At 33.8% G+C, this 27,345-nt stretch overlaps 2 protein-coding genes across 2 annotated transcripts in view; one reads left to right on the top strand and one right to left on the bottom strand.

Annotated features, from left to right (window-relative positions):
• Positions 1 to 8,977, top strand: part of LOC134842293 (gonadotropin-releasing hormone receptor-like) — an 89,337-nt gene extending 80,360 nt beyond the window's left edge. The window contains exons 4-5 of the mRNA XM_063858564.1: positions 4,436 to 4,671; positions 8,184 to 8,977. Of these exons, the coding sequence (XP_063714634.1) occupies positions 4,436 to 4,671; positions 8,184 to 8,607 (660 nt within the window). The 3' untranslated portion in view covers positions 8,608 to 8,977. The remainder of the gene's footprint in view (positions 1 to 4,435; positions 4,672 to 8,183) is intronic.
• The window catches only part of LOC134841276 (prolyl 4-hydroxylase subunit alpha-1-like), a 538,710-nt gene that overhangs the window by 241,926 nt on the left and 269,439 nt on the right, over positions 1 to 27,345 (bottom strand). The window lies entirely within an intron of this gene.

Below are 27,345 nucleotides of genomic sequence, written 5' to 3'. Positions count from 1 at the left end.
GCTTAGAAGCACCAATAAAACTTTAGAGAAAACCAAAGCGCTGCTAACATGTGAGATTGAAAAAATTCAATTGGGTTATTAATCACCAGAGATCATCAGCATGGAAACGATGTACGCATTGCAACAAAATAGTGATACAAAGGTTGAATCAAAGCTAAAAAATTGTAAAGCTCTAAAAATTTCGACTGACCCTCAGTGGCAACAAAAAAATCCATATTATTTATCTAATAACTCCCAAGAAATGCGTCAATTTTTCTCTCATTATTTATTTTTTATCTAGCAAGGTAACTTCAAAGTCAGGCCAAAACTGATTCCGAATGATTTAAATGTACTGCGTGTCAACTATCCCAAAATGATCAAATTGATTATTTTGAAAAAAGATCGCAGGTGAAGCACATTTTATTTGAGCGCAGGCTATCATGATTTTTGAAAACGTAAAAATAAATCCTGTCACAATGAGCAAAAAAAAATACTTCTGTGTGTAAAAGTATTATGGTTTGTCTATTTAACCTCTGATCTTAACTTACCGCCGACCTTTAGTTGTTAATTTAATACCTGCCAAAAGCGCATCGGCTTTTGGTAGACTCTGAATTGGACACTATCTTTGATGATACGCAACAAAACCAACGTAACCAATTCAATCTTTTAACACGTATTTTATCTTAGTTAGAATCCCCGTCTTTTATTTAGTTTTAAATAAAAGCCTACAATTTTAGTAGGAATCTTAATCATCTACAGTCTTAATCTATTCCTAGATTAAGTCACTCTTTTACAACACGAGTGGTATCCTAATTTTTTAACATGGCGCAGTCGAATGAATCAAACCTACGCGGATTAGAGTTTTTCTGGAACAACTCATCAAATGAAAATCAACATGACTGGGAAAGGTGGGCGGAAAAATTCCAACTGACAATTATTGCGAAAGATTCCGTAGACATCGAAGATGTAATTAACCCACCGATAAGAGATGAACTAATTTACCCTATGGCAGAACCATTGGACACATCCGAGGATCAGACCCGTCGGGCCGAACAAGAGGAACGTCATAGAGTAGCAGTACAAAATTACAACGAAGAAGTAAGAAGGAGAAGGGCGGAAGATAACGCCAAATTCAACGGACTTCAAATAGGAGATATTGACAAGAAGCTCAAATCTCAGCTATACCTAGCACTCGGGAAAGAAGGACAGAAATGCTTCTCTCATAAAAACCCTGGAAAAAAAATACTGGATATCAATTTCGCAGAATTTTGGGAACTATTAAAAACGACCTTCACGATCACTACAAACCTAACATACGAAAGATTCAAATTCTTCGGCCGAAGACAGAAAGAACATGAGTCCTTAGAAAAATTCCATGAAATTCTTTCAGAACTAGCAAAAAATTGTAAACTGGGGGAACTCGAGTCAGAACTAGTAAGAGATATTTTCATAACCAACATGAGAAATGTCGAGATCCAAAAGAAACTATGCATTGAATACTTGACCCCAGAAAATGTACTATCTTATGTACTAGTTCACGAAAAAGGTACTAAAATCCATCAACAGTACCTAAAATTCCCAACTTACAACCCAGGACCAAGATCACAATATGTGAAGAACGAACCAACATTAAACATAGTCGAAAATAACAAGTGCCGTAATTGCGGCCAGCAATTCAAAAAAGGACACCTATCCACATGCCCGGCTAGAGATAGAAACTGCAATACGTGTGGACGGAAAGGACATTTTGCTAAACACTGCAGGAGTTCAGCTAAAACTCAAACTAACATCGTCGATCAGAATCGGGTATCCCAAGAAAACGAAAATGTTCTGAAAAACCGAAAATCAGTGAATGTTTTTGTATCTAGAGCTAACAAGGTTTCTTACTATACCGAATTCTCTTACGTTTCCACTTCAAAGAACATTCTGTTTCAGATCTTACGGAAAAAATGAGCAGACAAGAAAAATGTATACGAGCTGAGTGATGAGGGCATTTTAAGTATAATTTTTTTAAGAACCGTGCAAACCACTGTCCCTTTTAGCCCGTAAACTTCGAGTTCAAAAAATTTAACTGTTATATTTCAAAGTTACACGCCGACAACAGACACGGGCTGTTAGTTTCGAATCTAGGACTAAACAGCACCAAACGAAGCTTCCCAAACAAAGCATGGCTTTAAATCACGATAAGTAAGGAATAGGTTTGGATAAATTTACGAACCAATCTTCTAATCATGAGTTTTAATCTTTGAAATTTTATAAAAGCTTAAATTTTAGCTTCAAATCTTTTCGGCTGAGATTCGAAACAAAATTTGAAACTAGATTCGAAAACTACGTTGGAAAATTGATTCGAAATTAGACTCTAGCTTTTAGAGTTCTAGGTTTGAAAGTCCTAACTTCGAAACAAACATCCTGTTTGTCAATCGCCTCTGTGTTTTTATTGGTTTTGCAAGCTTTTAACATTCGTTTTACAGTTTGTTGTAACTTTGAAAAGTGTAAAAACTTAAATTTTGGCCCGAAGTCCCGTCGGCTTAGATTCGAAACTAGATTCGAAACTAGATTCGAAAAGTCCTTACAGCCCTTGATTCGATTATCCTAGATTCGAAAGTCCTATATTCGAGAGTCCTAGATTTGAAAGTCTTAGATTCGAAACTAACAGCCCGTGTTAGTCGTCTGCGCGTATTCAAACTAGATTCGTATTGGACAGTCCCAGATCCCGGGTTGACCAAAAACGCTTGTCATACAATTTTCATATATGAAAAAATGCAAGTCATAGACTTTTCATGCAATTCCATAAGTACAGAAAATTGCATGAAAGGTCTATGATTAGTTTTTTTTTCATATATGGAAATTGTATGACTAGCATTTTTCCATAGACCAAAAAATATTGATTTTTTACAATTTAATTTCTCAAACTTTTTTGGTTGTGTTCGTAACCGAACATAAATGACATCAACCTTGGTTACACAAAGGTTTGGCCGTCGCGCAATAAAAATGCATTGGAAATAACCTGAAATGTTTTAACTCTGTCTCACACAAATAATCTAACGAAAGTAACGAACTTTTAAATTTGGCAAAAAATTTCAAAGATGATTATTTCTAAAATTTGAGTTTTTAAATTACCAGATATTGATCAAGGCATACAAAAACATGGCATACAAAAAGAAAGATGAGTTTCAAGCGTTTTTGACAAAAGTTATGGAGAGAAAAGGAAAAAAATCCAATATTAGTATATCCAGGACTACGTTATACACACAAAAAATTAAATTTTGCATGCAAAATTTTTTTTTCAAAAATGTTTGTCTGAGTACAAAAATCAATTTGCGGTTGAAAATAAACACAAAAAAAATTTTGGAAGCAATTTCATAGATACTTTTTAAAAATTTTTTGTCGTCGCATCAAAAAAATGCTAGTCATACATTTTCCATGTATGGAAATAGTATGATTAGCATTTTTTTGACATAAGGTTTTTGTTTTTTATTTAGTACGATACACCGAATTTTATGCCAAAACAAAAGAAAAGTTGTTCGAAAATTCAATGACACCATTTTAGCAAAATGTATGAAGTTTGTATGATTAGTATTTTTTCATAGACTTAGTTTATGGAATTGTATGACTAGAATTTTTGGTCTATGGAGGTCAACCCGGGATTCTAAAGTCCTAGTTTAAAAAATTAGCTGACAAACTGGATTCGAAAACAATATCCGCAAAGTCCTACTCATAAGCCATAGATTCAAAAGGTCTAGATTCGAAAAATAGGTCTAGATACAAACCTAGCGTTGATTCGAAATTCCCAGCGTTAGTTTTATTGTATGTTTAACGTTGGTTTTACGGTGTTCTAGTGTCATTGATGTACTGTAAAGAATTAAACACTGCTAAAAAAAGTCAGCGCTATGTTTAATACTTCAGTATTTCAAATATACTGTAAAACCATTTAAAATACTGTCATCTTCAAACAATCCGTTTTTCAAAACTCCTGGGTTTGAAAATCTTAGATTTGAAACATCCCGTGTCAATTGCATGCAGGTAACTTCAAAATAAAAGAATTTAGTTTTTTGAACTCGAAGTTTGTGCGCTAAAAGGGACGGTCGTTTGCTCGATTGCTTACACAAATTATAATTAAGCTATCCCCCCTCCCCCCTCATTACTCAACTCTTATATATTTTTCTTGTCAGTTTGTCTGCTCAATTTTTCCGTAAAAGCTGAGACAGCATTTCTTGAAGTTGAAACTTTGCTTTAGAACGAAACCTTGTTAGCATTAGATAAAATTGCGTTCACTGATTTTAGCTTTTCTGAATTACAGAAGTTTCCAAAAACAACGAGAAAAAAAATAGTTCAAAGACAATTCGTCCAAAGACAATGTGGCCACTTTGAAAGTGAGACATTTTAGCCAATATGGCACAGATTATTCAGCCACAGACTAAGGGGGGTTAATTAACAAATTTGTTTCATGATAAAGGTGGACCCTGAGAGCGGGATGTGTAATGTGCCCCCTGGGTGGATTTCCAGCTGGCGATTCAGAGTGTATCTTTCTCTGATCATAACCCTCATATTCGTCACCCCCCTCACCCTCTCAATCTTCTGCTATTCCAAAATCATACGCAAACTCTCCCAAAAGGCCAGGAATTACGGCCAGCAGATTGACATCAACCAGACATTCGTGAACAGTCACAAGAAACTACTCGCCGCCCGCAAGTAGGTTTTTTAAGTTAATGGAAATACTAAGAAAAGTATAAGCTCTCAAATGCGTAAGATTTATGCCAAGGTAATTGTTTATAAAACGCTGTTTAATTTATCCTGCATATAATAATAGGGCTCATATTTTTCCAATGCTAGCAACAAAAAAAGGCCGCGGTTCGATATGTCCAACGTGTAATCAGTTTCATGGTAAAACTTAAATCGCTTTGCCTATATGAATCTGGACAACATTCTAATATACCCCATCTTTACTGAAAAATATTCCCAGTGTTGAGAAAAACCGGTTTGAACTTTTTGGTTATTTTCAAGCGAATAAAGCAAGGGCTTGTAATAGGCTTATAATAGATTGTTTTAAGCTTTATAAGTACCTATTACCTAGTTTTAATTTATTGAAATCAGTCAATGAGAACTCTTAGGCACCTTTTTGGGAAAAAAAGTTTAAAAACAAAAAATAAATCTGCAAAATAAGTTTGAAACAACTTCAATTTTTTTTTGCAATTTTTTCAAATTTTATGTATTTTTATGTAAAAAAAACTTTTGTAAAATGTCCCTATTTTTAGCATCGAGTTTTTAGATCTTAATTTTAACTCTTCCATCACCAAAAACAAAAGACGACTCAATTTGATTTCAAAAATGTGGTCGCATTATATTGTGCTACTTGCACAGCAACCGGCTATCCTTGTTCACTGTTTGGTTTTAGTTAAAAGTTGAAAAAGAGGAACCTTTTTCAGCTTAGAACAAATTTTGAATAGCCTAAAAGCTTCAAATAATTTGGTTTCTCTTCAATAACATCTAAGAAACGCTAACAATTACATTATTCCTTGTCTATTTTCTATATTTTTATCAAAAGCTAAAACAGCAAGCCGCTTTCCTCAATACTCAACCAGCATCATGCAAAAAGATTAGATAAAAGTAGTCGACAACTTTATTGTTGTTCCGACTTTCGTAACGAAAGTAACGGAATCTTTGTGCTCGGGTGGGTTCTTTTTTATTCTGACTAATTTCCACTTTTTATCTAGCCATTTTTGACGGAACTTTCTTATATCATTCAAAAAGTATTAGTCCTGAGCTTTAAAATGAAAAGATATTTTACCTGTGATTTTTTTTGTAAAATTATTGGGGTTTAAAGTTTGTCATTCTGGCCAATTTGGGACAATTAACGCGCGATATTTTTCGCGCTATTAACGCATCAGCGGAGATTTAATCCGTCTTAGAAATCGTTCCAAATTGGTTGAAGGAAGCTTATTTGCCGTAATTTATTTGTTAGTAGGAGCAAATTTTATCTCTTTGTACTTTATATGGCGTGTGGGGGATGATTTTCACAAAAAAAAGTCTCATTTAAAATTTTTTTCAAAATTTTATTTTTTCACATTTTGTGTTCTCATGTTATGGAACATTCGCCTTGCAGTTGGAACATTCGCCTTGATACAAGCAGTCTTGTTTTAATTTGAGATCAAGATAAAAATGCAAACGAAACAAGGTCTAGAAGGATAAAAATTAGCTGCAAGTTATCGCCATTGCAATTTGATTAAATTCTCGTGGCACGGAATTAGGATAAATTTATGTTGACAAAAATGTTGAAAATTTTAATTGTACAAAAATTATAAAATTTTGTCTCGATTAAATTCCAAAGCTCGAGGAAGTTTTTACACCGCACCCTTTTGAAACGTATCAGCAGCCCCCCCCCCCCCCCCCCTTATCGTACCTTGTAACGAAATCGGGGGAAATCGTTAACAAGATCCAATTTTTCTTTTCAAACGACAGAGAATCAGTCACCTAAACTATTGTAATAAACTGAAGCCATTCAGCGAAAAACAAAATTTTTTAAGTGTTTTTTCAAAAACAGAGGGGTCTAAATTTAAATTATAGAACATTTTTTCTACTATCACAAAAAGGTATTAAAATTATTTTTTAAAAATCATGATTTAGAAATTCAACCGATGGAAAAACAATCAGATAAACGACAATCCGGCAATTCAGCCGCGATTCGAACTAGAGCTACAGATTCGAATTACTGAAAAGTCTAGTTCCCGATTAAAAGACACTTGCTCTTGCAAGTGAAATCAAAATCAATGATTTGATAATTAATTTATGAAATTTTATGCTAAGGGAAGTGATATGAAGTTTTTTTTTTAATTTATACATTGTAGAAGCGAATTATTTTTTTGCGTATTTTTTGTATCCAGTTTGTATCCATGGTCAAAGAATTTGTATCAATACAACTTGCATTACCTCTAGAAGTTTCTACTCTAAAGTCGGGTTTCAAAGGACGACTGTCCGAAAACTTGTTGAATATAACTAAAAACACGCATTGCCAACTTGTAACTTTTTGCGGATACTGGCCGAGGGTCGACTATAACTTGAACCAAATCACTTCTCAAAGTTATGGTGAAATCGCCTAAATTTATATTTGGCCTCTTAGTTCTAAAGTTATATTTGGCCTCTAGACTAGTTGTTATCACGAGTGAAGTTGTTATCATGTCTCGCCTCGAGTTTAATCAACTGTAGCATTCTGCACGGCCTTGTTCAGAATGCAGCAGTTGATTAAATAGAGACACAACATCAATTTGATCAGTTCATTTTTTATCATATTTATAAATAGAGAACATTTTGACACATATGATATATTAGAACAAATACCAGCAAAAACATGATTTCTAGTAACAAGCTCCTGATTTTTGTTGATCAAAATAGCAACTGCTTCAAACTTAAATTCATTTAACCTTCAACAATATAATTTATCAAAATATTCTACAAAAAAGCACCAGGTGTTTTTGAATTGAAGAATATTGCAATACCTCCAGCTATAAAAGCTGTGCCTTATTTTTCTAAATGTTACTACTCCCAAAAAACGTGTTATGTTGATGCACTGCTTCCCACTTAGAGAATCTCAACTCTTCGGAGAGCGCAGCGTTACAATGATAAAAACAAAATTCCAGTAATTTCGGAAGTTAGGTATGTTTGCAAGTATTGAACGGATCTACTAAACAATGCCCCTTTTCTTGTCACAGTGCTCCACTTTGGAACTACTTAACCACTCCTGTTTTGGTCTGGCCTTGACCCATTCCAAAGTTTTTCTAAGGCGAATTCGACTATATCTACTAATTATCTGGGAGAGCACGCGGCGGAAAAGCGCGTTTTTATTTCCCTCATCCCTAGCCTTACCCAAAAATGGCTTTTTGCCATATTTTTATCAAAAAATTAGCTGTGATTCCAAAATTGTTGACAAAATAAGACCTTGCCTTTATTTTATGATGCCTTTATTGCATGCAAGTTGGACGACCAAAGAAAATCAGGTCAATAATGTTATCGATTTTTTTAAGTCTGCACTTACCTCCGACTTAATATAAAACAATTTTCCTGTTACTCACAAAATCTGAAACAGGAAGTTTTTCTTGATGAAGACCTTTTCTTATCAAAAATGGATTTCATTTGCTAATTAAGCAAAAAAAAACTGATAATGCTAAAAATGTGGCACTGATAATTTGATTTGACTTGTTTGAATGTAGAAAAACAACCTTGATGACGATATGTGTCATAGCAAGCTACTTCCTCTGCTGGGGGGCATACTTCCTGGCCGCTTTCATGGACTGCTGGTTCCATACCCAGTTTCCCTCTTATGTTTGGATAACAGTGAAAAACATGGTGTTTTTCAATTCTATCTGCAACCCTATCATATATGGAGTCTTCGCAATTCGACGCGGTGATCAATCGGCTAGCAATATGTGTGCTTCATACCATGCATTCCTCAGATCTGGACTTCAAAGATGCAGTCACTGTAAGCTTAGGCCGACGACAAGACAAGCAGTCCAGAATCAAAGAGAAAACAACAGATCACGACCGACTCAAAAGAAAGGGTCAGAGAGGAGCAAATCTACCATTTTTTCAGTTTCTGGAAAAGTCCAGAGCTCAGCAATGCCGTCTGATACTTGACAACTGCAAAAACTATTCAATTCTACTCGTAGTCAAAATCTAAATTTTCGAGAACTCATTTCTTGTTTGCCAAAAAGATTCACGTGCTACTACATCAAATGAAAGGCTTCGAAGGCACAAAGTTCCATTACTAGGCCAAGCGATTGGCGCTTCGTACATCCGTGGAATCCGTTTATCGTTTAGTGTTTTTGTTAGAAATAGAAAAATCTTTTTACCTTATCTACCGCCTATTGAGTTGTAAAATCAGATTTATTTAGCCCCTGTAAAGGTGAATAATTCAGAGAGTAGTATAAGAACCATTAAAAATGAAATCTGAAAAAGATGCTCTCAAACTGCCATTTTTTACGTGATTTAAGCTTTTCCTCTAATAACATTGCATGACGATATTTATTGTATATAATTTTTGTGGTTTTTCTGTGTTTGAAATTGATGTGTTAGGTTCATTAAAAATTCATGGATGTAGTAATTTCCTTCAATCAGAAATAAATGTTTTTTTTTCAACATAGTTTTATCACATCTAAGGTTGAAAGGGTACAGCTGCTTTCGGCTCGTTTACCGGCTTTCCATCCGCCCACCACTGACAGGAAAATTAGTTAATTACGATTAATGCCAAAATTCAGAATAATCGAACAGTATAAGTTTTTTTGGTAAAGTTTTTGGTACAGGTGAAGTAACAGTAAACGGAATAAAAGCACTGAAATTAAACACAGGCTCAGAAAACTTACCGCTTAACTCAACTGGCATCAACTATTATTTGGTGAAAAAAGATTGCCGCATCAATTTTTTTGGACCTGAAATTTTTAACTTGAAAATTAATATAAGGTTTAAGTCATTTCGAAAATCATTCTCCGAAAAGCAATTTCGACAAACATAGGTTGCGCGCTGAAAGTTCATAAAGATGAGAACATCAGTTTATTTTCCCCAAAAGGGTCGTTCTTCTTTGGTCATTAAAAATAGGAGAGGTCAAGTGTAACTCGTTTGGTCTCAAAAGTATGCAAAAAAGAAAAGCCTTAAAATGTCCATGATGACCTCTCATTCATTTTTTCTCAGCCTTCGAGCAGCAAAGTTACTCAGCAGCAAAAAATTAACCGAGATTAAAAGATTATAATGAATAGATCTTTTAATTATTGAAAAAATGTATATCATTTTTTCATGTTGACAGAAAAAACATGAGGGATAGCCAGCAGTTTTTAATTTATCAAAAATTGCTTTGAGTTTGAATTTCGTCATCATAGGGTTTCCAAAAACTGCGAATTTTTTAATTGCCAAGTTTTGCAACCCTGGCTTCGATAAACCATAAAACCAGTCGCTTGAAAAAAAACTAATCGCCAACAAAACAGCTTTTTATTCCGAGCATTGAAAATGGGGAGAAACAATGTATTTGGATGTAATTTAATTTTCTTTTGACATAATCAGGTACCACAAACAAAACTCGAGTGAGTTTAATAACATATCAAACAAGGCCTTTCAGTCGTGTTTAATTGCCAGAAAAAATTATATGTTTTCTCAATGTCGAGAAAAACCGGTTTGATGTTTTTGAGATTTATTTTAGTTTCCTGTAAAAAAGAGAACAAAATAGACTTAAAATAATTTTTTATAGAAGTTTTAAAAATTAAAATTAGCCGCATAAAATTAATTTTAGTCCAAGAAAATTCGTTTTTGAAGTCTTAAGAGAGCTTCTTTTTGGCAACAAATTTAGAAAAAAAATCAAAAATAATTTCGGCAAAATTTTGATAATTTTTTCGATTTTTTTTTCTAAGAAAAATTTTGTTTTAAACAAAATCTATTATACTTTTAAAATATAGACTACAAAAATTTAGATACAAAGATATTATACTACAAAAATGTAGATATTTTGTCCAATTTTCTCATAACACCACGACCAAGATATTTGGTCCCTTTTTCTCATAACACCACGAACAAAAAACGACGCAATTTGGAAAATGTCTTTTTTTATAGTGGTCGGAACATTCTGTGCTACTTGCACAGCAATCGGCAATCCTTGCTCTATTTTAGATCTAATTGAATCCGTTAGCATAGTTCCCTCAACGAATGTTCAGTTTTTTAGTCTTGCAGTCTCAAATAGTTGCAAAAAAAGTCAAACATTTTTTTTGTCACGTGACTGCATTAGCTGATCATCAGGAAGGCATCAGACACAGAAATGATCCAGGACCGTATCAGTGTTGTTTTAATCAGAACATATTTTCAATTACAGCAGTAACAGAATTCCCAACAATGATGAGCGGAATGAAGTAAAATTTCAAAAAAAAACATTTTAGTTAGCTATTCATTTTTGATTGCTCAATATGTGTTTTTATTATTTTTTCGTTATGAAATTTTTTTTAGATTCAATATCACTCGCGACTTTTTGAAAAAAATGAATCCATTAATTTGCCATATTTAATGGTTGAACAGTTTCTCAATCGGATCGATTAGCCGCTTTCGTTATACATTATCTGCACTTTGGGAATGATCCCGCAATCAATTCACTAACTTAGAAAAATGATTTAGTCAAAAATTTATGTTTTAATTTTTCCGCTTCGAACATTAAATTTTTTTTTTGGAAAAAGGTTGGCATAAAATTTAAGACTATCTAGAGAAAAAACTCTCAGACATGAAAAATCCCATTTTTATTTAATTTTAGAGGAAGCTAATGATGTAGCTCTCAGTCATAATTATTAGAACAGACAATTTATTTTTATACTGAAGCCATGAGGATCGATTGCTGCGCAAGTAGCGCAAAACTTTTTGAACGCAATATTTTGAAAAAAAAATCATAATAATTTCAAAAGTCTGAGCAACTTTAAAAAAAAGGTGTTTTACTGAAATTTTGAAATTTTACTGAATTACAAAATTTTTAAGTAATGAGGAAATGAATTAAGCTGGAAAAATCAAAAGTAAAGGTTATGAAAAAAATGAGTGTAATAGAGGTTTTAGAAATGAGGGTTTATTTGTATGTCTCATTTCTTACAATCTGAAAACGGTAAATTAAGATAAATGTTTCTCTAAGCTGAGAAATTTTAAACTATTTTTTGAAACAAAACCACGGCTGCAAGGATTTTTTGTAACTAAATATGGACTGTTTTTGCGGTAACCAAAAGTAGGCGAAGACAAAAAAACTGATTTAAATATAGTTTCTTCGAGGCACTTTTAGTGAGGCCGTAGGAAACTTGAGCGACGTTATTGACTAATAATTTTGATTAATGTTTCAGATCTTGTCGATTTTGTTGTTCCGTCTTTCAAAGAGAAGGACATGATAATTATGTTTGGGTTGTTTCATTTTCTCGACACAAAGATCGGTTTTTTAACTTGCCATTATGAACAATTATTAATTTTTATTGTGATTCAAAAAGTATGATTGCCCTAAGCTCATTTAACGAAATAAATACCTAAGATCATTTTTCCTAAAATTATGAGGGTTTAAAAAAGCCAGTTTGACCAATTTGTGACAATTAACGCTCGAAGCATGTTTTGAAGTTAACGGTTAGGTGGACTGTCTAGGCATTGTAACGTGTTAAATTTTCTAGGCATTACGTGTTAAGAACCGTTCCAAATTGAATTGAAGCATGCAAGTTGATTTATTTTTATTGCTGAATATATCACTTTGTAAGTACCAAATCGTGTCAAAGGAAGAGTAACAAAAAAAACTTTTTTTGTTTTTCGAAGTTTTTATGAAACTTATTATTTCTTTTACAGCGAATGCTACTTCATAGTCCTTACCAGGCGGACAAAACAATCATGACTTCCCCTGATACGCATAATCCTGTTGCTTATACAAAGCAAAAAGTTTCTAGTAATTGATCCGATAGCAAGTTTGAACAAGCATTGCTTCAAAGCTTGACTTGAAGTTTTGCTGTGCTTAAAACACCGAACGAGTTTAGTACAGGTTACGTTCATTTCACTAATGCCCGTTTATTGCAATTTCAGCAGTAGTTTGGTGCACATAAATCAGTCCAAAGGATTGCAAAATGAGCATTTTCAAATTTTCAGAACTTGAATTGATCGGAGGTAAGAATATCTTTTTACATTTGGTTTCAGGGAGTCGATATCATCAATGGGGTATGAAAAAAATTAAAACTTTTATTTCGATTGCCAAAAATTGAATGAAACAACAACAAGATTCCCACTCTATTTTAAAATCTATGGATTTGTGTTTAAAGAAAAAGCTGAACGAAGTATAAAAAAAATTCAGTTTTTTCTAATACCTGTTTTTGAAAACACAAATCATAGCCCACACGCTATGTAAGTTTTAAAAAGATAAGCTTCGCCAATAGCAAAAAATTAAAATCAAACGCTAGTTACCGCGACTCAATTCAATTTAGAACGATTTCTAAGATGGATTAAAATGGCAATCTTTAGCCACCATACTTTTAAGAAAAAGGAACAGGTGAAAATTTATATTTTAAATTTGAGCTTAGAATCCTACTGTATTCCAATTGAATAAAAAAGTTTTGCTAAAAATGGCCCGATAAATAATCAATGTTTGTCCGAGAGATTGAATTGGGTAAATATTTTTCAACCGATCAAAACTGTTGAACAGCTTAGCACAACTTTATTTGCTGAACGCAGTCAGAAGAAAAACTATACCAAAACTAGAAGATATTGAACTTTTGCAATCTCCCTTTGAAATCTTATCTTCGAATCTCGGTTTTTGCAAGCAAGTTTGAACACGTATCAGCTCTGTTGCACTATCTGCTGGTTTTGCATTCGGTCATTTTTGATTTCAATAGTTGAAAAAAAACAGCATTTTTTATAATCGTTTTAGTCTTATTTTTGGTTTCATGTTGTAGAGATTCGGTCTATCGACCTGGTTGTGACCTGGTGTCAGCCTAATTATTCGATTGAAACAATAAAACTTTTGGGACGTTGAAATAAGCTTATGTTATTTTTGATTTGGTTTATCGTTTTGTTGAGTGTTGTCGATCCATTCTATCTTGTTTTTGCTAAATCTAAATTAGTATAGGTCTATTGGAAACTCGTTAGGTCGCAGAAGATGAGTTTAAGTCCGGGTGGCTTTCTCGTAGAGTAATTTTGAGTAAGGTACACGGTCTTATTTTCGGCTGGATAGTTTCGTGCAACTTCTTAGTCTAAAACCATGCTTAATTTTACTCTTATATTTCCTAGTCACAATAGATAATTATGTTCGGGTTGTTTCATTTTCTCGACAAAAAGATCGGTTTTTTAACTTGCCATTACGGACAATTTTCCATTTTTATTGTGATTCAAAAAGTATGATTGCCCTGAGCTCATTTAACGAAATAACTACCTGAGATCATTTTTCCTAAAATTATGAGGGTTTAAAAAATGCCAGTTTGACCAATTTGTGACAATTAACGCTCGAAGCATGTTTTGAAGTTAACGGTTAGGTGGACTGTCTAGGCATTGTAACGTGTTAAATTTTCTAGGCATTACGTGTTAAGAACCGTTCCAAATTGAATTGAAGCATGCAAGTTGATTTATTTTTATTGCTGAATATATCACTTTGTAAGTACCAAATCGTGTCAAAGGAAGAGTAACAAAAAAAAACTTTTTTTGTTTTTCGAAGTTTTTATGAAACTTATTATTTCTTTTACAGCGAATGCTACTTCATAGTCCTTACCAGGCGGACAAAACAATCATGACTTCCCCTGATACGCATAATCCTGTTGCTTATACAAAGCAAAAAGTTTCTAGTAATTGATCCGATAGCAAGTTTGAACAAGCATTGCTTCAAAGCTTGACTTGAAGTTTTGCTGTGCTTAAAACACCGAACGAGTTTATTACAGGTTACGTTCATTTCACTAATGCCCGTTTATTGCAATTTCAGCAGTAGTTTGGTGCACATAAATTAGTCCAAAGGATTGCAAAATGAGCATTTTCAAATTTTCAGAACTTGAATTGATCGGAGGTAAGAATATCTTTTTACATTTGGTTTCAGGGAGTCGATATCATCAATGGGGTATGAAAAAAATAAAAACTTTTATTTCGATTGCCAAAAATTGAATGAAACAACAACAAGATTCCCACTCTATTTTAAAATCTATGGATTTGTGTTTAAAGAAAAAGCTGAACGAAGTATAAAAAAAATTCAGTTTTTTCTAATACCTGTTTTTGAAAACACAAATCATAGCCCACACGCTATGTAAGTTTTAAAAAGATAAGCTTCGCCAATAGCAAAAAATTAAAATCAAACGCTAGTTACCGCGACTCAATTCAATTTAGAACGATTTCTAAGATGGATTAAAATGGCAATCTTTAACCACCATATTTTAAATTTGAGCTTAGAATCCTACTGTATTCCAATTGAATAAAAAAGTTTTGCAAAAAGTGGCCCGATAAAAAATCAATGTTTGTCCGAGAGATTGAAATGGGTAAATATTTTTCAACCGATCAAAACTGTTGAACAGCTTAGCACAACTCTATTTGCTGAACGCAGTCAGAAGAAAAACTAAACCAAAACTAGAAGATATTGAACTTTTGCAATCTCCCTTTGAAATCTTATCTTCGAATCTCGGTTTTTGCAAGCAATTTTGAACACGTATCAGCTCTGTTGCACTATCTGCTGGTTTTGCATTCGGTCATTTTAGATTTCAATACTTGAAAAAAACAGCAATTTTTATAATCGTTCTAGTCTACTTTTGTGTAAGTCTACATGATGTAGAGATTCGGTCTATCGTCCTGGTTGTGATCTGTTGTCAGCCTAACTATTCGTTCGAATCGATAAAGCTTTTGGGACGTTGAAATAAGCTTATGTTATTGTTGATTTGGTTTATCGTTTTGTTGAGTGTTTTCGATCCATTCTATCTTGTTTTTGCTAAATCTAAATTAGTATAGGTCTATTGGAAACTCGTTAGGTCGCAGAAGATGAGTTTAAGTCCGGGTGGCTTTCTCGTAGAGTAATTTTGAGTAAGGTACACCATCTTTTTTTCGGCCGGATAGGCTCGTGCAACTTCTTAGTCTAATACCATTCCTAATTTTACTCTTATATTTCCTAGTCTCAATAGATCTAGTGTATACTGGTTTTGTTGCGAGGTTAGAATCAAGAAAAAGCAACTGTTTGCTAATTTAAATTTGTTATTCTCTGGCTGAAACTATAAACAGTTTCAGCCTTACAATTTATTGTAAGTTTTAGTCATGGATCATGATTGGTTAGTTTTAAGCATTTTACAGTGATAATTAATGATTGGATATAATAAATACGTGTTTTGAACTGGTTCCAATGTCTGTTTCCAATTCCAGTATCATGTTTCAATCAATCCATCATATTGATAGTTAATTGACAGATGAAGTAAATAAAACAACCTGGATATGTGCTTCATGGTTCTAAAATTTCGAGCTCAGTTTTTCCCAATACACTGAATTATGTACAACATTCTTAATCATATGTGCTGTACCCATTTCTATAGTCATGTACTAAAATCATATTTAATAACTCCCTTCCGATCATGTTATTTGTTTGAGCTTATGATCACACTAGGTATATGAATTGAACCCGCTCGAGGACTCTGCTCTTCTAGTTTCAAACTGGATTGGTTGGGTCTATGAAAACCTAGATAACCACGGCATTGATCTGGGCTTACCTTCAACTCCGCGTGCAGTAGAGTCTAGCGAGCCCTGTCTAATCAAATTTGAAACGTAGGGTAATTACTCATTTCAAATCATAAACGGTACTCTTTAAAAACAATTTGACTTTCAAAACTTTGGACAAAATTGAAAACTATTTATGGTTCAATTGAAAGTGGAACGACAGGAATAGAACTATTGTTCTTTACTTTAAGCAGAATGGCCGTTTTTTTTGTCGAAAGGCTTAGATTTCAGAACACTTTTAACCAACCAGAAATGTCAAAAGCTTAGCAAGTTCCTTTTTCACTGAACTCAATATGCAAAAAATCTAAAATCTAAAACGAAACTAGCAGAATTTGAATGGTTGCAATCTTTCAGTGGCTTGGCGGTTTATGCGCTTGGCGCGCATCGGCTCTTTTGCGGCAAAAACCAACAGGTGTTTTCATAAATCTTGCTTGCAAGCTTGAACACGTATCAGCTTGACTGCATTATCCGCTGTTTTTGTTTATGTTTTCGGTCAGTTTTGATTTCAATGCCCTGAATAAAATACTTCTTTTTGAAAAAACAGCAATTTTTGTAGACTATTAAATTCTCAAATCTGATTAACTGATACTTTTGTTTATTCATCTTTTGATGAGTTATTATATTATTGTTAGGTTGAAAGATCTATTGAATAATTTTAACTAACAAACATAACTTATTTTTCTGATCCGACCGATATCTTTTTCCGATGCTTCTGTGTTTCTTAAAGTTTTGTTCAGCACGCAAAATTAGGTGACATAAAAATGCGTTCGATTGAGCATATAAACGCGTGGTTACGATTGCAAAATTTTGTTTAAAATGGTTCTGATTGCTGAGGAAAATCTGATTTTATTGAGAACAAGCGGTTTCAGTTTATTGTTTTATTCTAACTTCGAGCAAAAAAGCGAGCGAGCACTAAATCATAAAAGTTACTAGAATAGGGTGATCACAGGCTTTTATTTGAGCAAATAAAAATTGCTCTTATTCCAGTAAAATTACTTTTAAACTTTCTTTTGGCGCTTCATGGGAATAAAAAAAAAACATTTAAAAAACTTTCAATCGCTCTTTGGATTTTTCTATTTTAATGATTTTGTCTACTTTTTTCGAGAAAAATATCGTCAAATATGCTTGTTTTACTATTGCTATTAAATATCTCAAAGTTATAGGCTTTTGTTGAAATCCTTTCATCAAATTTTACAACAAACTTCGATACGATTTGAAAAAAAAAATTATTTTTGTGATCGGAGCTGCCTGCGTTACTAGCACATCAACCGTTTATCCTTGTTTTTTTTGCATTTAACGTGTGTCTCTATTAAAAACAAATACCAGACTATTTCCTGAACAAACAACTTAGGCCAAACAATCAACTGATTAATTTTGATCTAACACTGCACCAGCCTTTGCTTTAATTTTATTCTGACTAATTTATTATTTGATTGTCTCTATCGATAATACTGCTTATTTTGTTTGAAGCCTTTGTTCATTGTTTCATGGATTTTTTGATTAGCTGTAGGTTTATTTGCTGACTTTATGAATAGAAAATGAAAGTCTGAGAATGAAAATGCTTGAAATTTGTTCAAAAACCTCAAATCTTAAGACTCAATGTCGCTTTTGTGCAACTCAAGCGCATCAATTCAACCGCTATATGAGATGCAGTCATGGCAGATGTTTCAAGCCCAACTTCGAAAACCATTTTGTTTTTGGAAAAACGCATTTTCAGCACGCAACAACCTGGATATGTGCTTCATGGTTATAAAATTTCGAGCTCAGTTTTTCCCAATACACTGAATTATGTACAACATTCTTAATCATATGTGCTGTACCCATTTCTATAGTCATGTACTAAAATCATATTTAATAACTCCCTTCCGATCATGTTATTTGTTTGAGCTTATGATCACACTAGGTATATGAATTGAACCCGCTCGAGGACTCTGCTCTTCTAGTTTCAAACTGGATTGGTTGGGTCTATGAAAACCTAGATAACCACGGCATTGATCTGGGCTTACCTTCAACTCCGCGTGCAGTAGAGTCTAGCGAGCCCTGTCTAATCAAATTTGAAACGTAGGGTAATTACTCATTTCAAATCATAAACGGTATTCTTTAAAAACAATTTGACTTTCAAAACTTTGGACAAAATTGAAAACTATTTATGGTTCAATTGAAAGTGGAACGACAGGAATAGAACTATTGTTCTTTACTTTAAGCAGAATGGCCGTTTTTTTTTTGTCGAAAGGCTTAGATTTCAGAACACTTTTAACCAACCAGAAATGTCAAAAGCTTAGCAAGTTCCTTTTTCACTGAACTCAATATGCAAAAAATCTAAAATCTAAAACGAAACTAGCAGAATTTGAATGGTTGCAATCTTTCAGTGGCTTGGCGGTTTATGCGCTTGGCGCGCATCGGCTCTTTTGCGGCAAAAACCAACAGGTGTTTTCATAAATCTTGCTTGCAAGCTTGAACACGTATCAGCTTGACTGCATTATCCGCTGTTTTTGTTTATGTTTTCGGTCAGTTTTGATTTCAATGCCCTGAATAAAATACTTCTTTTTGAAAAAACAGCAATTTTTGTAGACTATGAAATTCTCAAATCTGATTAACTGATACTTTTGTTTATTCATCTTTTGATGAGTTATTATATTATTGTTAGGTTGAAAGATCTATTGAATAATTTTAACTAACAAACATAACTTATTTTTCTGATCCGACCGATATCTTTTTCCGATGCTTCTGTGTTTCTTAAAGTTTTGTTCAGCACGCAAAATTAGGTGACATAAAAATGCGTTCGATTGAGCATATAAACGCGTGGTTACGATTGCAAAATTTTGTTTAAAATGGTTCTGATTGCTGAGGAAAATCTGATTTTATTGAGAACAAGCGGTTTCAGTTTATTGTTTTATTCTAACTTCGAGCAAAAAAGCGAGCGAGCACTAAATCATAAAAGTTACTAGAATAGGGTGATCACAGGCTTTTATTTGAGCAAATATAAATTGCTCTTATTCCAGTAAAATTACTTTTAAACTTTCTTTTGGCGCTTCATGGGAATAAAAAAAAAACATTTAAAAAACTTTCAATCGCTCTTTGGATTTTTCTATTTTATTGATTTTGTCTACTTTTTTCGAGAAAAATATCGTCAAATATGCTTGTTTTACTATTGCTATTAAATATCTCAAAGTTATAGGCTTTTGTTGAAATCCTTTCATCAAATTTTACAACAAACTTCGATACGATTTGAAAAAAAAAATTATTTTTGTGATCGGAGCTGCCTGCGTTACTAGCACATCAACCGTTTATCCTTGTTTTTTTTGCATTTAACATGTGTCTCTATTAAAAACAAATACCAGACTATTTCCTGAACAAACAACTTAGGCCAAACAATCAACTGATTAATTTTGATCTAACACTGCACCAGCCTTTGCTTTAATTTTATTCTGACTAATTTATTATTTGATTGTCTCTATCGATAATACTGCTTATTTTGTTTGAAGCCTTTGTTCATTGTTTCATGGATTTTTTGATTAGCTGTAGGTTTATTTGCTGACTTTATGAATAGAAAATGAAAGTCTGAGAATGAAAATGCTTGAAATTTGTTCAAAAACCTCAAATCTTAAGACTCAATGTCGCTTTTGTGCAACTCAAGCGCATCAATTCAACCGCTATATGAGATGCAGTCATGGCAGATGTTTCAAGCCCAACTTCGAAAACCATTTTGTTTTTGGAAAAACGCATTTTAGCTGATTTTTATTTTACAACTTTTTAATCTATCATTACTTAATCTTCCGACTTTCGGGTGGTTTTTTATTCGGACCAATTCTCAAAAACTTTTCCTCCTGGGAATCGACCCATGGATCTTCATGGTCCCAGAAAAGGACCGCTCACCACTAGTTTGTACTGACTGAAAGATTGCTGTGAAACGCTCAACAGCAGACTAACCTGACTTTGAGGGCGCTGTGATACTTTTATGCTGTCGAGTTTATGGAGCACTTTTTATGATTAATTAATTATTAATTATCCCGTCCCAATCATCCTGCACCACAAAATGATTCCAATTTCATATGAGGCAGGCTGATTGTATTTAATTTTCTTAATATTAAGACATGAATCATAATTTTCAGCGTAAAATTCAAAGTTTGACCATATTTCATTACCCAACAATTTGTCAAGACGAGGTTATGGACAGCCGCAACATTCAAAGCTTTGCTTCGATACGAGCAGTTTTGTTCATACGTACACCTACCGATAATTGGGCATTTTTCTCGCCGACTATCAGTTTGCTGTATAAAAGAACTAGAAAAAAAAACAAAATAATCAATGGATATTTCAACTATAAATGATCTGTGATAACGCTTCCAATATCATCACAACAAAATTCTGGATAACATTTTTTTAAAATGTCAGGCGGTTTACAAAACTGTTATTTTGTTGTTATTTTGAACTTGCAATAAAGTTGAAGGGTTTACTAGTCCCAATTAAAATAATGTCCAGTTATTACGGCAGTTTTCACAATCACAAAATAACTGCGATGAACAAAAATTCCAATCTGCACATTTTTTTGAAAAAATTTTCATATCGTTTTGGTTTATTTAATTTTTCAACCCTGTCATTTCTCAAACATTTATCAAATTTTTCAACCAATTTTTTTATTTGGTAGTTTTTGAACACCAATTCGTTTCGTGATATTTTGGTTCGCATTTTTGACAATTTGGAAACTTCGTTCGTCCTGTTTTCACGATGTTGCTAATCTGGCAACGGAAAATAGCTGCTGCTTTTTTAGTGTGTTTGCTAATAAACCGATGTCATTTACTTGAAGAAACATTGGAAGGGGGCAAATGTTTAAGAGCCGGAGCTGCTTTTTGTATTAAAAGTCTCTATATCTGTTACCCTTTTAACAAACTTAATTTGGAATCTTTTCAGCGCTAATATTTCCTTTCGAATTGGTGTTACACATGTTAACCATACCAGACTGTCCTGTCTTTTACCGACACATTGCTTTTAAGGAGATACAAAGTGGAGATACAAAGTGGAGGAAAAAATTGAACAGAGCAATTGATAAATGCGCTTACCAAAAAATAAGAGGACGAAATACGAATTCAGATTAATGGAGGAAAAACTAGAAGAGTCTAAAGTAGCAAAAGGTCTAGGATTTGTTGTATCTTAAGCTCTTACTTAGATCATTAACATTGAGGAAGGGACCAGGAATGCGAACAAAGGTTTTTTTCGCATTCCTGGTCCCTTCCTCAATGTTAATGCTCTAAGTAAGAGCTTCAGATTTCTTACCATCCTTCTGTCTAATTTTTAATGAATTGGAGATATTGCTGCCATTTTCCAGCTATCAAGATTTTTTTTGTAGTCGCCAATTGTTCTTTAGCATTGAATGTGTAAGTTCGCATATAGTACTGAACGACTCTTGATAAAAACTTGGTGGTAATTGGGCCTCCTGCTTTATTGACGTTTAGTGAGCTCAAAATGTTTAGATGGTTTTTTTCGAGATAACGAAATTTGCTTTAGTCGGTTTCCTTTTTTCAAAGACATCTAACCTGATTAACATTGCAGGAAGAAAATCAAAGGGAAAAACTCATTCAACATATCAACTTGTTCATTTAGCAGCGTATTTCGTTTATCTTCCTTTGTCAGTAATTTTGTTAGGCAATCTACCTTGTTCAGATTTTTTAAAGTGGTTGAAAATGACATCAGTATCACTTGTTCCCACTTCTCTTGATAATATCCTTGTCTTCTTCGGAGAATTCCGTCACTTGTTTCTCCAGTTTTGCAACAAATTATTTCCTATAAGATGTTGGCTTGGTTTCCAACAGACAAGTTTATTAATCAAGTTTGAGGTAAGACTGGTTATCCGAGGTGGCAAGAATTGTCTTTATTTTGTAAAACCCAGGTACTTGTACATTTCATCACTAGTTTTTTTATGTTGGTGTACGAAGTTAAAAGAGTTTTCTTCAAGATAATAGTTTACGGCTTCAAAATCACTGCTACATATCTTTTGAATTTTTCCATTGTTGGTTTGGCTTGATTTACTGTAAATTCCATGGAAGGATGGATAGCTCCACAGGCCGGAACCATTGAAAGTTTTCGAAATCGAAAAATTCTTTCCGGCTGATAGAAAATAATTATGATAGAAGGCTAAATCTAAGATGTTAATTCAGCCAGATAGAAAATCAATCACTTGTCTCTGTCAACTGAGAGCTGTTCTTCCGATATTTCTTTTATGTTTTTTTAGTATCAATGAGCTTGCTTCAGAAACAATTATGTCACCGCATATCAGAGCAAGGTTCTTCCTCGGAATGTTTGTCAGGACTTTTTGAAAATCTTCAAAAAACATCGATATCGATTAGTTAAAGACGGGCTATAGACCGCACAAAAAACATTTTCGGTTGTACTGAGCTTTATTTTGCAGGCTAAAAAAGAATTGGGGAAGATATTTTCCCCAATTCTTTTTTAGCGTTTGAAAGAAAAGATCCTGCCACAAAATAATCTTCTCTGAGCTATCAAAATGACGAACTTGATTTTGAACAGTTTTTAACTAACCTTTTGCAGATGAGTGAACATTGTATCCAGGTTTCGTGATCCTTCTGTTTGATAACTGGAATTGTTTTCAGATGTTAGACCACTTTTCCAGAAAAAGAATTGGGGAAGACATTTTTAATTTGTTCAGGGTGTTTTTGACTGTAATCAGATTGCCACAATTCAAATTTTCGCCTCCATTGATGTCTGTCACTTTTGTAGATGTCGTAGTCATTTAAAAAAAGTTCAGATGAATTGATATTTTTATTTAGCCAGGTTTCTCAAAAACAAATGATGTTGCAATCAGAGCTATAAGAGCATTTACAAATTTTGATCTTCGTTCAATCTTTATTAGACTTCTTGTATTGAGTAGTCACTTGTTAAAAAAAAACCTAGTCAGTTTGATTTAGAGTTTTCTGAGTCTAACTTCAATTTGAATCCATCAGTATATAATTACAAAATTCTAACTTTCCGTTTGTATTCTGTGAGTCTTCCATCGTTTTTTCAGTATTTGGTTCGCCTTTTGTAACATTTGCCCGGAAGTACATACTGACGGAAAAAAGGCTAGATCCTGAAACGACTGGCTAGCGTCCAAATAGAGCTTTACGTGCTTTTTCAACCGTCTCTCCCATAACCCGTTTTATGTTGTTCTTGTAACATTGTGTCGTCAAAATTGTTAATACCTGAAGGCTATCGGCCCAACCCTGCAAACTAACTTAATTACATGCAAAATAGGCATCTCATAGCTGGTTATCAGTATCAGGAAGCAAAACAGGGCTGGTAATCGATAACTTTTAAGTTACTATATAACTGTTGTTTTTGTTCAGTAGAGAAGTTCGATCTACCTATCGGAGATGGATGGAACCTTTCCCTTAACTCGTAGCGTCTTATGATCTCAAAATGATTTCGATGTTGAAAAAGTTCAACTCAATACATTTCGGGAAGCTAAAATATGTTAAAACCAAGGTCTTCAGTCACTTCTCGGAATTCCTCCGGTTTATTTGACATTCGTGAAGAAATCAGGAAGGGTTGCAATATCTTCCCCACAGCCTTCCTATCAACGGGAGTCTGCTCAGTAACGATTGTAACTGAACAATCGTTACAATTCGGAGAGTTTCTTTTTTGAATTCTCATAATTCTAGCTTCCTTATGTTTTCTCTGTCTCTGCCGTCCAATTTCTACCAGCATTAATTGTCTATCTGATTTTCGCGGTTTTTAAATTTCGCAAAATTGCAGGATATTTTCTTTCAAACGCAATTTTCTTTTATCAAATAAGACCGTTAATCGTCAAAATTAGCATATCGTACAATCAAACTTCTTGAAATAAAATTCGTTTGCATTGCACTAATTGCATTTCGTCATTCTGTTTGAATAGCACTTTTATTGCAGCCTCTCTAATGAAGGCCGGCATGATGTAGACTTCCTTACTTCTCCTTAAGTTTTTCTCTTTTTGCAATGTTAATTCTAGCCTCATAATCGTTTGCTACTGTATCAATCAATGTTCTTGGTTTTTCTCGATCGGTTCTAAACTTTTCAAGTCACTGAATTTCGGTTACATGAGTGTTAGCTCCAGTCGAATCAAGTATTTTGTTCACTTCATTGTTCATTGGGACAAAGTTTTCGCCTTTTGATTTGTTTGTATCCTATATGATCCCGTTTATTCTGAAACTTTTTTTGCAAAAGTGTATTTTCGAGATATACACTTTTTTACACCATTTGATTTATCTGTGGAATTTTCTACAGCACGAACAGCAACGCACAACTTCTCTACTTTTTAATGTTGTTTTCATAGCTTTTTCAACCTTTTCATCTGCTAACTGAGTCAACCTTTTTCATGTTATTTAGTTTTTCACCAACATCAGTTTTTCAATCTCTTCGACAAAATTGCCATAGTTCGACAGCGGATGAAGTTATTCCTATCTACTGTTCCATGTATTTTTTGCACAGGAGCATCGCTTTCATTCCAAGTTCTTTGATGCCCGTGAATGCAGCAGGTGAGAATGGTGTTCATTCGAGTGTCAATTGCATGTTACAATTGCATGCAACGCAGGTATAAGCTTTATCTTCGCATTACTGGGCTTTTTACAGGCTTTGAATTATTCAGTGATGATGAGACTGTGAGAGTTTGATCTGGACCAAGGAACTTAGTCACTAGAAACTTCACAAAACTTTACAAAACTCACCTTAAATTGAAGCTGGCTGGTTTCTATCGGGATCCGCAAACTTTTCTCGTTGCTTTTTAGGACTACTGGAAAAATAAGACTTGTTTGCATTTTAATCCGGAAAAGGAAATTGTTTTCTAGGAATTTCATGATGATTTACAAACATCAGTTTAACAGCTAGCTGTTTGTTTTTGGATTCGCGGTTCTTCGTTCACTGCTTTTGGAGTTTGCAATTCTTTTTCTTAATATTCTTTTGCAAATTGTTACTATTTTCTTGACGATTGTTTTAATGTCTCGAAAAGTTTTAATCTCTTAAAAAGTGCCAAGTTCAATTCTGCAATGTTTCATCACAAGGTCTTTGTCCTTCTGCTTTCGGTTAGAAAAAAAAAGAATTTTAACAAATTGTAGCACTGCGGTTTCAGTTTCTTTCCATTTCTTATCTGGTGCCTAACGTCTGGTGCTCCATCTGTGACACAATAAACAATCCCGAGAACTCGCTTTTTTATATTGATTTCAGTTGCCAATTTGTCCCCGTTCCAAGGTTTACTGCGATCACTTTCGGATTTTTAAGGGAGTTTTTTTATTATATTGTGCCACAAAATAATCTTCTCTGAGCTATCAAAATGACGAACTTGATTTTGAACAGTTTTTAACTAACCTTCTGCAGATGAGTGAACATTGTATCCAGGTTTCGTGATCCTTCTGTTTGATAACTGGAATTGTTTTCAGATGTTAGACCACTTTTCCAGAAAAAGAATTGGGGAAGACATTTTTAATTTGTTCAGTGTGTTTTTGACTGTAGTGAGAATGCCACAATTCAAATTTTAGCCTCAATTGATGTCTGTCACTCTTGTAGATGTCGTAGTCATTTAAAAGAAGTTCAGATGAAATGATATTTTTATTTAGCCAGGTTTCTCAACAACAAACGATGTTGCAATCAGAGCTATAAGAGCATTTGCAAATTTTAATCTTCGTTCAATGTTTATTAGACTTCTTGTATTGAGTAGTCACTTGTTAAAAAAACCTAGCCAGTTTGATTTAGAGTTTTCTGAGTTTAGATTCAATTTGACTCCATCAGTGTATAATTACAAATTTCGATGTTTCCGTTTGTCTTCTGTGACTCTTCCATCGTTTTTTCAGTATTTGGTTCGCCTTTTGTAACATTTGCCCGGAAGTACATACTGACGGAAAAAGGGCTAGATCCTGAAACGACTGGCTAGCGTCCAAATAGAGCCTTACGTGCTTTTTCAACCGTCTCTGCCATAGCCCGTTTAATGTTGTTCTTGTAACATTGTTTCGTCAAAATTGTTACTACCTGAAGGTTATCGGCCCAACCCTGCAAACTAACTTAATTACATGCAAAATAGGCATCTCATAGCTGGTTCTCAGTATCAGGCAGCAAAACAGGGCTGGTAATCGATAACTAATAAGTTGCTATATAACTGTTGTTTTTGTTCAGTAGAGAAGTTCGACCTGCCCATCGGAGATGGATCGAACCTTTCCCTTAACTCGTAGCGTCTTATTATCTGAAAATGATTTCGATGTTGAAAAATTCAACTCAAATCTGGACATTTTCTGGGTTCAGAGACATACAAGCACTAAATTTTGCGCATCTACAGTGCAGAGTATGGCCTCGTAATTTGAAGAAAAAACTAGTTTTAAGAAAAAAGCTTGGAAATTTTTGGTTTGATGAAAAAGCTTGATGAAAAATGCAGCAGCGGGGTAGCCTGAAAACTTTAATAACTGTTCCAACAAAATCTAATAACACCAAATTAAATGAACAGCATCTCATTTTTGGTCCAGTCAAGTGGAATTTTTTGGAGGAAGTCACGAAAATTTTATGTTTAGTGTGGTAAACTTTCGATCTTACTTCTCGACATGATCATTTGTTAACAGAGGTTTGTATCAAAACGTTTCTTTCCTGTTTTTATCTGTAACAAGACTGCTCGTATCAGGGCAAAGATCTGATAGTTCCGACTGCCTTTTAAGGTTTATGAATCTGTAATAACATGAAAAAATTGAATGTAATAAAAACGAAATGAAAATTTGAGTTTTTTTTATGAAAATCATCCCCCCACACGCCATATAGAGAAAAAAAGATTAGATTTCGCTGCTATTAACAATCGATTATGACAAATAAACTTATTTCAACCAATTTGGAACGATTTCTAGAACGGATTAAATTTCCGCTTATGCGTTAAAAGTTCGAAATATATCGCGCGTTAATTGTCCCAAATTGGCCAAAATGCCAAGCTTTAAATCCCCATAAATTTACGAAAAATGATCATAAGTAAAATATCTTTTCCCATTTAAGCTCAGGACAATAATACCGAACGATTTTTATAGAGTTAAAAAGTCGAAATTTGTCTGAAGAAGAAAAAAACCCACCCCGAGCACAAATATTCCGTTTTTTTTTCGTATCGAAAGTCGGAACAATAACACAAGTCCATTTAAAACGAAATTTCAACCTAAGTCTTGGGCGGTTTTCACATTAGTC

The sequence above is a fragment of the Symsagittifera roscoffensis genome, chromosome 3, assembly GCF_963678635.1.
Source record: "Symsagittifera roscoffensis chromosome 3, txSymRosc1.1, whole genome shotgun sequence".
In the NCBI taxonomy this organism is placed as follows: Eukaryota; Metazoa; Xenacoelomorpha; order Acoela; family Convolutidae; genus Symsagittifera; species Symsagittifera roscoffensis.
This window is presented reverse-complemented; position numbering and strand designations above follow the sequence as displayed.